This window comes from Pyrus communis, chromosome 6 (assembly GCF_041283825.1).
Source record: "Pyrus communis isolate YQ-2024b chromosome 6, ASM4128382v1, whole genome shotgun sequence".
NCBI classification, from domain to species: Eukaryota; Viridiplantae; Streptophyta; class Magnoliopsida; order Rosales; family Rosaceae; genus Pyrus; species Pyrus communis.
In genome coordinates, this window is record NC_142570.1 from 3533413 (window position 1) to 3544616 (window position 11204).

At 35.6% G+C, this 11204-nt stretch overlaps 1 protein-coding gene across 1 annotated transcript; it reads right to left on the reverse strand.

Annotated features, from left to right (window-relative positions):
- Positions 1-262: 262 nt before the first annotated feature.
- LOC137710800 (hydroxyproline O-galactosyltransferase GALT6) lies at positions 263-3803 on the reverse strand. Its single transcript, XM_068449931.2, has 7 exons — positions 2562-3803; positions 1913-2145; positions 1544-1834; positions 1317-1445; positions 1049-1222; positions 703-810; positions 263-602 (listed from the first exon to the last, which is right to left on the reverse strand). The coding sequence occupies exons 1-7, from the start codon at positions 3370-3372 to the stop codon at positions 393-395; spliced, it is 1956 nt and encodes a 651-aa protein (XP_068306032.2). The 5' UTR covers positions 3373-3803; the 3' UTR covers positions 263-392.
- Between the last annotated feature and the right edge of the window lie 7401 nt (positions 3804-11204).

The following is an 11204-nucleotide window of genomic DNA, read 5'->3' on the forward strand; positions in this document are numbered from 1 at the left end:
AATATGAACGCATAAAACCTTACTGTTTCAATATTTGGCGTCACTGGTTATACGCGATTATATTTTTGTCTCTCCTCGGATGACTAGTCCTCTTCTAAAGTGATTAGTCATGGTTGTACACAAACAGAATTCCCTACACGCACCTCCGGTCGAACTCGATCTCGACCTCTTCGTCACCATCGTCGTCTTCCTCCCGAGAGCCCGGAACATCGGGTCAAGAAAACGAAGAAGCTACGACCAGTAACAACTAACAACGAAAGAATAAGGAAACGCAATTCCTATTTATACCGGCAATTTCTGTATGTACAGGGACCAGATCATCTGGTGCTATAACTGCAAAAAAACTTACATGTCCTAGAATCTAGAGATGGGGTCATGAAATACCAGAAATACTATCTCATGCTGCAGCACTGAGGCCGTCCCAGCCGTTTCAATTTGTCCCACATGCAGATCATCTGTCTCGGAGACTGGTAATGGGCGGTGTAATAATCTTCGACGCACCCGAATTGGCAGAACTTCAAGCTGTGCACGTACTTGACTGGTTTTGCGCTGTTGAATTTCTCAACCCACATTCCCATGCTCACATCTTCCATCTTAAACAACTGCACAAAGATCAGATTGCTTAGAATCAACCACCCATTACATGAGCATACCGGTGTAGGTGTGTGCGTGAAGGGCAGAGAGGGCGTGGATGTTACTTACCCTTAATTTACGACTTTCAAACTCGGATACTATGAAGTTTGCAATGTCAGATGACAAGATGTAACCTGGCCCGTTTGCATAGGGTGGATAGTCTTCTTCTGGCCACTCCTGAAACAAGAAAACAGAGAACAAATGGCTATGAACACTAATATAGAAAACAAGCGTCAGCGGAAAACAATGCAAGAAACTGAACATAGTACAACATCGACAAACTTTAACAAGATTTCAACAAAATAAAGATTCTTACAAGTCAATATCACAGACTATAAATCTGAAATAATTGAAACATGATCAACATTCTTCGACACATGCCAAAGGATATCAGAAACAATAAGTTCGTTCATACCTCATATGTCACAGCCCATTTACCATAGCGCAGAGGCTTATGGTAGTAATTTATGTTCCCCACATACAAGCTCTTTCCCTCTGGTACTTTATACGCCTCTTTGATAACGGCATCCACTCTAATAAATGTGTCGTCATCACACTTCATAATGTACTTAGCAGCCATCCTACGAGCCTGAAACAGAAGCAACAGCATTATAAGAAAACTATTTCCAGGAGAATACTTAACAGTATCAAATCTTCATTTATGTGTTTGTTCCACAACTCACCCCATATTCGCAGATGGCAACAGTTTTCAATACGACCAAGTCATAGTTATCCATGTAAGGTACTATAACGATATCGCCAAAAAACTCTGCTTCTTTCTTCAGCTCAACATTCACTTCCTTTTTAGCATGCTGTCCGAGTATCAACAGAAAAGATTGTAAGTCCCCCACTTAAAAACTGTGCATCAACCAACTACAAATATTCTAGTGTTATTATTGCTATTGCTTACCAATGCAACAAAGAAACGTGCTACCACTTTTGACGATCTGATAAGATTGTGCTGCATCCAAGACTTCCTTACTGCCATCCTCTCGGCAAAATGGTTGCCTGCAGAAAGGATACCAATGAAGAGTTCAACACCTCCATCAGGAAGAGGCGGGGCCTGCCATTTGGTTGACATCTCAAGATGCTTCTGTGGAGCAAAACTAGGATGGGATGAGGGCAAAGAAGCGGCAAATACCGATTGCACATCAACATCCCCACTCAGAGACAGCCCGGTGGCATCCTCAAGAGAAAATCCCTGTCAACATCACAACAAAACTCTTAGCAAAGAATCCTTAATCATCACGAGGTCAAGAGGTAGCAGAATATTACTCACCATATGATAAGGAAAAGAGGTGACATGCCTCCCGTCAACATTAACATGATAACCCTCCAAGCCAGCAGTAAGAGTTAAAACAAACAATTTCTTCTCTGCAAAGGGGTATGGCCAGTCGACAGGCACCTTTTTAGTTCTGCCTACTAACCTGATCAACCACCATGTTGCCTTGGTCTCCACTGGGTGACTATTGTCATCACGAATCCATTTCTCGCACTTCACCTGACCATCAACTAAAACCAGTCTAAAGAATTACACAACTTGGTGGACCACATTTAGAAGGATGAATGAACTCTGGAAATAAGGAGAATCATAACAATCGAAGCAAGATAATGAGCCAACACCAACTGCCAAAACAACGAATTTCTTCCTGAATAGGAAAACGAAAATCTTATAGTTTTTGTACTTCTGCCACATATTATCAATGAGCAATTATCAACTCAAACACATTTTGAAGTTTGAACATCGACACTGCATTCTGCACATCGAACTGGCACAATACCACAATTTAAAGAAATCCAACTACTGTTTTTATTCCCATTCCAGTACTAGCTTACTTGCAATGCTCCAATTTCAATGAATGTTAAAAGCTCAAAACAGAAACCAATGTACCAAACTAGCATAAACAGAACAATTCATAATCACTCACCAGTTTCTTCATCAGCCTTAGATTTCCAGCCCTCGCATCGAAGCGCCGAGCCCCACTGCATCCTGTAACAAGTGTTGAGTTCAATCACAGGCCTTCCACTCCAATCCCCCCTCAACCTTGGATTGAAATGCAAAAGCCTCGGTGGCTCCTCACCCTCCACAGTCTTCAATCCCAGCAACTCCACCTTAAACTGTGATACCATCGACGACTCACCGTCCCTCACCAGGGCAATGTTGGGCTGAAATTCCTGGTGCGCCGCCCTCGGCCTCCCCACCAGCGTTATGTGCGAACCCAACGTCAGCCCACACGGCAGCACCATCACCCTCCCCTGTGCTGAAAACTCTGACCCAGATACCGAAATTGAATGCTTGCACGCCTCCGATCGGTTCCCCACCTTTTCAGCATCAATCTGCACCTTCCCAGACATCACCTCGTCCCAGAACTTCCTCCCCACCTCCCAAGCAACCTTCGCCGGCTTATAAAGCTCCGAATCAAAAGTTTTCGGGTCAAATACCAAACCCGAAACGAAATCGAATTCTCTGGGTGGCAGACTCTGAGTCGGCTGGTACGAGTTCAGCGAAACTTGCTCAAAAGGGCGACTTGGGGCATCCTTTTCCTCCACCTCCTTGCTATTTAGCCTGTTGGGTCGAGATAATGAGTCCGGCGAGACTGTATTGGTTTTGAACACGAAGGGAATTTCAAACGTGACTAAAAGTAGATACAGAAGTCCAACAGCGATCAGAATCTGAATCAATCTTTTCCTGTTGAGAGAGAAGGAGGTGTCCAATCTGTCCAATTTGGCCCTCCTCATCCCCAATTTCGTAAAAAAACAAAACCCTAGAATTTCCCGGCAAGCAAACCGCTTCCCAATCGCAGAGAAGAAACCAAGAAACGAAAATTTGAATTCTGGGTTTTACGAAAAAATGAAACTTGAATTCTGGGTTTTGCAAAAAATCGAGTCTTTGATTCAAACTTGTAGTCCGCAACTTAAACGCACAGACGCGTCAAGAAATTTAAAAGAAAAAAAAAAACGAACTTGAATCCAATCCAGGTCGGTGATGCGAGCTTTTTCCTGGAAGATGAGGGAAATTTGGGTTTAGGATTTTTCGTTTTTGTTTTCTCTCAAATTCAAATGGAAATTTGAAAGAAATGAACTTGAAAACGAAGTGGAATTGAAAGAACGGAAATTTGAAGAGACGTTTATATTGGATTGGAGCGGAAATTATTGAATAAATTGTTATAAGAGTTTGTGGTGGGGTTGGGATCTGGTAATCAAACGCTACCCGCCACTTCGCCGTTGTGTGCGAGGCAGGAGACGAGAATTTACTGCAGTTACTATATGGTAACTTTTAGTGTTTTACTGTGAGTAAATTCTATTTCTATCTTGTTGAGTAATTATCTGCAATTAAATAACAGTTGGCAAAAACAAATCTATAATAAAGGGGTGAAGAAAAATCACGGCGGATCCCCATCAAGATCACAAATTCGGACTTTTGGAATTTGATCAAAATTGTTATAATTTTTAAAGTGTGCTCCTATTTGTAGCTGTTGAATCAAATTTCAAAGATCCGAATTGTGACGTTGGTGGATTAGATGGAAGGGATCCGGGAGGGATCCCTTCCAAAAATCACTGCAGGTTGACTGTGTAGATTATACCTAAAATTAAGAATGCTCCGCTGCTGAAAGAAGAGCAGCTAAAAAACCAATTAAGACACGTGTCTGAATAATTAAAATTGAAAACTATGATTGAAACTTTGTCCATTTGTGATTAGGTTTCAGCAACATTTGCCATTATTTTTTCAGTAGCGAAACATTGTTCTAAAATCTCAAATCCAAACATAATTGTTTTTGCATGCGATTGTTATTGCATGTCCATTCCTATGATTATCGGATGAAGGCATGGAAAAATGATCACCAAAAAATATTATTAAATCGTATTAAAAAGTGAAAAAAAAAAAAAAAAACCGTCTATGTACTGATATTTCCATATTTTATTTGTGTAATACTAAAAAATTAAAAATACTTGTCATGAGAAGCAGAACCTTAGTTTTGGATTTAGCTTAGTTTCTCTTTCACCCTTCAACTCATTCACTCCCATCTTTAAGTGTAATTAAATAAAATGATAATGTTAAGAAGATTAAATTTAAAAATAAAGTTTTGAAAATTAAAAAACATGAAAATTGATGATTAATTTATTTATTTAAACGTTGATAAACATGTTTATTTTTATTGGTAATACATCATTTAGTTTACAAATTTAGTCTTCAAATTAGTCTCTCTAGTATTATTCTAAATAAAATAGAAACAATAATCCACGGTCCACAAACATATTTAAAGATAAAAACAATATTATAAGATTATAGTCAGAAGATGGGTGGAAAGAAAACAGAAAAACAACCGTTGCAAACTTTTAAGAAAACAGAATGCATGAGCTGATGGTTAAATTTTTTTTTTTTTAATTAATAAAGAAGTTTAATTATCAACCATCGTATATAATGTTATTTATAAAAGAAGGTCTATAAATATTTTGTTCATTGTCTTATTTAGCACCGTAACAAGTATAAATTTAAACTCATCAATTAATAATAATAAGGGTCATGAGCATTTACTAATATTACTTGAAAAATAAATTAGATTAGATTAATAAAGTGGGAATATTCTGTTGAGTGGTCCGCCTTTGAATTTTGAATATCTCGATGTTTGTATGTGGCAATTGGCAAGCATGGGTACCAAAAGCAATTCTCCAAGGTTTCAAACATTCTTCGTTTTAATCTCCATCCTCATAATTAAGTCCAATAACAATTTATAATCCTTATGTAAATGATTGTGTATTAAAAAATGTGAGAAATGTTAAGCAGACTCTATTTAAAGTGAGACTCTGCATATAATCTCTATCACCTCATGTTGACATATGAAGTAATTAAACTATGAGATGACAGTGAGTTCATGAAGAGTTTCACTCTTAAGAAAGTCCCTTTAACATTTCCTTTGAAATATAATTGAAATTATGGAACCAAGATCTCGAGTTCGAATCAACCCTCTTCTAATATCGTTTGTATAAAAACAAAAATATTCAAGTTATCAAACCTCTGAACAAAAATTGAGACAATTAGAGATAAAATTATCAAAACGAGAAGCCGCCTCTTTCTTGTAGTCTTAGGTTCGATTCTCGTCTAATATAAGTTTGAACCACATTATTGTTAGTCTGGCTAAATATACCCCTCGCACTTAGTATGGATAATATCGTTTGTTAAAAAAATAAAAAAAACTGTGTTGCTTTTGTATGCTTGGGAAGACTAGTTTATTAACTTTATTCTAATTAACTGCACTCATAAAACAGATTAAAAGAATCTTAATTATACCTATTTCTTCAGTTCTAAAATCTCGAAACAAGAAGGCATGGTTTCGTATTCTAATTTTGTTCTCCAATTTCAAAGCTAACTTATTAATATTCAAGAATTCGCTGTGTCCGTGTGAGTTTGACCGGCGCTAACAAATTTGAATGCACAACTCATCGTACTATTTATCTTTTAAAATGTATTCGTAAAATAATTATGAAATTTACTATAATTTTATTCAGCAAAAGAGTTTTTGATGGCAAACAAAAAAAAATTTACGATCTTAGTTAGTTTTTGTTTGCCAACGAAAACTCATTTGCTGAATAAAAATAAAGTAATACTTATGCTCAATCAAAGAGGTTTGTGGTATGTTCTGATCCTAATATGGACTAGCCTCTTCTCCCCTCAAACTTTGTTCAACCAAAAAAAAAATTCAACCTCTAAGGTTTGAAGAATGTAACTACATATACCATCTTTGTGTGCAACAACCACCATAGAGTTTTGTCTAGTAGTCGCCTACTACCGACTTAAGGATTACACAATTTTTATTTTAGTATTGACTTTGTATTATCTCTTTGGAATTTAGTTTTCAATTAGGTGATGATATTGAACATATTAGACGGCGACGTCACTAGAATTCTATCTTTATATTATCTCGTCGAATAGAGACAACAAACATTTGTGTGTTATGCAAAGTGCTTTAGACAAGGGTGCTTTTGCAAATGGTAAATCCCATTCCCAACCTTTGTGAAAGGAACAAGCAAGTCCCTATAAGGGAGTATGACAAACACCACATTTTCCACACCTCCCTTTTTCTTGTGGAATGTTTTTGGATTTAATTGAAGAGAGTGATGTCGAATGATTTGACTTGGCAAAAAAAGACACCTTAAGTATCAATGAAGACTTGTAGAGTTGCCAAACCGGAAAAGATCCTTAAACTAATTCAATTTAAAACTTGAAATTGAAGCACTCCTCCAATATATAAAAATGTGCTTAAATATGGCCAAATATAAAAGCAAAAATTGTCTCTGTTTACCTTTCAAAAGTCATACATCTCACACAAAAGACAAGAGATGAGGTCAAGTATTTCTATTCCGCAGGTCCAAGGCATTATCACAAGTCTATTAAGAACTTATATAGGGATCTTAGTTCTTTTTTTTTTTGTTTTTACAGATCGCCCATCAAGACAATTGTCAGCAACGAAACTCAAACCTAGACCTTGTTCTAGCGAAGAGAACAATCATTTTCATTGGCATATTTTTCTTTCTTTCTGTTAAGAAGAGATTTCTTTATTACAGTTTTGACAAAGTTAAAAAATTCATGTTATCCTTCTCATCTTCTCTTCTTGTATCCTTAATCAAAGAGGTTTGTGGTATGTTCTAATCTTGATATGGGCTAGCTTCTTCTCCCCTTAAACTTTGTTCAACCGAAAAAAAAAATAAAAAAACAAAAACAAACATTCGACCTCTAAGGTTTGAAGAATGTAATTACTTATACCATCTTGGTGTGCAACAACCACCATAGAGTTTTGCCTAGTAGTCGCCTATTACCGATTTAAGGATTACGCAATTTCTATTTTAGTATTGACTTTGTATTACCTCTTTGTTTTTTAGTTTTTAAATAGGTGATGATACTGCACATATTAAACGACGATGTCACTAGAATTCTATCTTTATATTATCTCGTTGAATAGAGACAACAAATATTTGTGTGTTATGCAAAGTGCTTTAGACAAGGGTGCTTTTGCAAATGGTAAATCCCATTCCCTACCTTTGTGAAAGGAACGAGCAAGTCCCTATAAGGGAATGTGACAAACACTAGATTTTCCACACCTCCCTTTTTCTTGTGAAATGTTTTTGGATTTAATTGAAGAGAGTGATGTCGAATGATTTGACTTGGCAAAAAAAGACACCTTAAGTATCAATGAAGACTTGTAGAGTTGCCAAACTGGAAAAGATCCTTAAACTAATTCAATTTAAAACTTGAAATTGAAGCACTCCTCCAATATATAAAAATGTTCTTAAATATGGCCAAATATAAAAGCACAAAATGTCTCGTTTACCTTTCAAAAGTGATACCTATCACACAAAAGACAAGAGATGAGGTCAAGTATTTCCATTCCACAGGTCCAAGGTATTATCGCAAATATATTTGAGAACTTATAGAGGGATCTTAGCATTTTTTTGGTTTTTACATATCACCCACCAAGAAAATTATCAGCAACGAAACTCAAACCTAGACCTTGTTCTAGTGAAGAGAAAAAATAATTTTCGTTGGCATATTTTTCTTTCTTTCTGTTAAGAAGAGATTTATTTATTATAATTTTGACAAAGTTAAAAAATTCATGTCATCCTGCTCATCTTCTCTTCTTGTATCCTTCATCAAGAAAACTTTGCACTGTTTTTATGATATTCAAAGATCACCAATATTTTTTACGAGTTAAATATTTAGTTGTGATTAGGGTATCGTGATTTCATATATTTGTTGTTGGGGTCGTTAAAATATCATGGTAGATTTTCTATCTTTTGTCCAAAACAAGTCACCATTCTTTTACCATTATAATCCAATGTACGATAAATTGACATCACTAAAACTATAAATTTGACCATGCCTGGATTATTATTTACCCCAATAATATTTGAGTAATATTAGGGAAATCAAATTTTTTAAACCAAATTATGTGTCATCAATAAGGAACGAGCATGTTAATCGACACTTAATTAATAATTTAATCATCTACAACCACATCATTTAATTTGCAAATTTGGTTTAAAAAATTTGATCTACCTAGCATTACTTATAATATATATGGCTTGAACATTTACGTAGAAACGACAATGAGTTTTGAACTTTAAAAAAAAAAAAAATTATTATTATAAAGGGAAAGAGAAGAGTTTGATACTATTATAATAATTTAGAAAATGAAGAAGTTTCGAGCAAACACTTTATTCACTAAAATATTGAACCACAACTGAATTTTGACGTATATTAGTACGAGTTTGAACTTTGAATAGGTTTTTAGTGCAGGAAATAAATATATAAACAAATAAAGAAAGTGCAGAAAATTTGACACCGACATGCATGAATGCAAGCATGGCACGTCTAGAATTTGACAACACGTAAGTGTGACACCATGGAATGAAGTTTTGACCAAATTCAGACTTCGGACCCTCTTCTCTATTTATTTATTTAATTTAGGTCAAACTTTTCTGTTATATTTTACGTCACTCGCACAATTCATGCATTGTAACAGCTCTGAAAATGAGATTCTTTCTAGAGTACCACTGACTTTGATAAAAAGGATTAAAGTGATGAAGTACTTTATCCATTGTGACGAAGAAATCAACACCATGTATAACGGAATTCGAACTTTGACCCTCTTTCATTGTAAATTTAGTTTTTCATCGTTCTATTTGTATTAACAGAGAAGATGATTCAAACTTTAACTTTCTTAGTCTTCCATTATAGACCTAACTATTCATCCTTCTTTTTGTATTAACAGCTAGTTATCAATATCATCGGAGATATTTTTGGAGTAGCAATCAGAAAATTCAAAGTATGATTACATGAACCATAAAAGGGGTTAAACTTATAGGTTGGCCGGGGATATCATTACCCGACTCTTAGTCTGGAAAGTTTGAATTTTAAAATTTGAGGCCAAAAAGCCAAAAGCTTCGATTAGTAGCTGAAAAAAAAAAAAAAAAACAAAACAAAAACAAAAACAAAAAGAACGATTTGGATGATTAAAAATATTATTTATGGGTCGGAATTTTATGTTATTCACTGAACAGTATCTTTGATCATAATTTAGCTTGTCTTTTTGCCTTAAAGTTTCTTTTATTAATACTTTTTTTTTTTTTTTAATATCAATACTTAGAAAGAGGAAAATGCTTCATGGACCATTATATATTAGTTTTCTGATTTCATTGAGTGTTCAAGGTGATGTTTGACTAAGTTAAGACAAGCTACGGATAGGTTAGGAGAACAACTTTCATAACACAAGCGTAAATATTGGCATTGAACCGACCTAAATCTAGATGTGTCAAAATACCTATTCACTAAGATCATTACTACAAGCTACCAGCAAAATCAACGTGATATATTTACAAAGATAGATTAAGAACCACAACCACTAAAGAACGGGATTGAAGTTAAAATCCGAAAGTTTGTAAACTTCAAGGATCATCATCATCAGTTAAGCCAGGCAATTTCACTAATGCTAACTTCGACTTGGCAGTAGACTGGTTAAATTTTTTAAAGCATGTTGATAAGGAAGTTCCTGGTGATTTGAGTTTATGTTTACTCATTTGTTGGCAATTTTGGAATGACCGTAGTAATATGGTGTTCAGAAATGTTTTGTCCATCCTGGCAAGATCTAAGTTATTGCCTATATCTATGAGTGAGCAATATCTTAAAGCCAATGGTAAGGGTTTGAGAAGAAATATTGATGATACTTTCACAATTGTTAAATGGCATTCGCCGGATAAGAGTTTTGTTTAGTTAAATTTTGACAGTTCGGTGGATGGGGACAAGGCAACAGCGGGATTTGTCTTAAGGAATCATAATGGGTAGATTATTGGAGGTGGAGCTTTAAATCTGAATGGTGCCACTATTTCTGAAGTGAAGGCTAAGGCTCTTAGAGAGGGCCTTCTTTTTGCTCAGAGGAAGGGCTATACAAAGATTATGGTTGAAGGTGACTCTAAGTTGGTCATTCAATCAGTGTTGGACAGGGGTGCAATGCCATGGAATCTGGTTCCTATTATTGAGGATATCAAGTGGACGGCGACAAATTTTGATTGCAATGACTGGAAACATATTTATGGAGAGGTTAACTTTGTGGTGGATGCCTTCGCTCACCAAGGCCTTCTTATTACTGATTGTAATATTTAGGATCATTGTATTCCTTCATTTGCTCTTCATGCTCTTCAGTTTGATTATGTAGGGAACGGTTGTACTCGAGAATTTTCCCTTTATATTTTTCTTGATTCAAAAAATGATCACCCTAACCAGACAAGAAAACAAGAAACCGTACAGATCTCAAATCATACCACTAAACATTATTAGCACATCAAACTCAAAAGCCTAGTATTTGATAAACACCTGCAGCACACTCCCTTTAGATAACTCAACTTTTGACATTTACAAGCATACAAATTCAGTAGCTGAAGGCACTTGTCTCTTAAGGTATTGCATAGCGTGATCTCTTCCCTATTCCCTCAACTCCCACACGCTAATCTGGTTATTTTGATATGATCACACACGTTAAAAAGGGTGAAAATTTAGGATGACAATTAAGTGAAGAAAG

What these genes read in the sequence shown, in the direction of transcription:
- LOC137710800 (XM_068449931.2), bottom strand. Translation starts at nt 3,372, where the DNA reads ATGAGGAGGGCCAAATTGGACAGATTGGACACCTCCTTCTCTCTCAAC. An exon ending in CACGTTTCTTTGTTGCATTG is followed by an intron (nt 1,446 to 1,543) that starts GTAAGCAATAGC and finishes ATACTCGGACAG; the next exon opens with CATGCTAAAAAGGAAGTGAA. An exon ending in TTGCCATCTGCGAATATGGG is followed by an intron (nt 1,223 to 1,316) that starts GTGAGTTGTGGA and finishes CTTCTGTTTCAG; the next exon opens with GCTCGTAGGATGGCTGCTAA.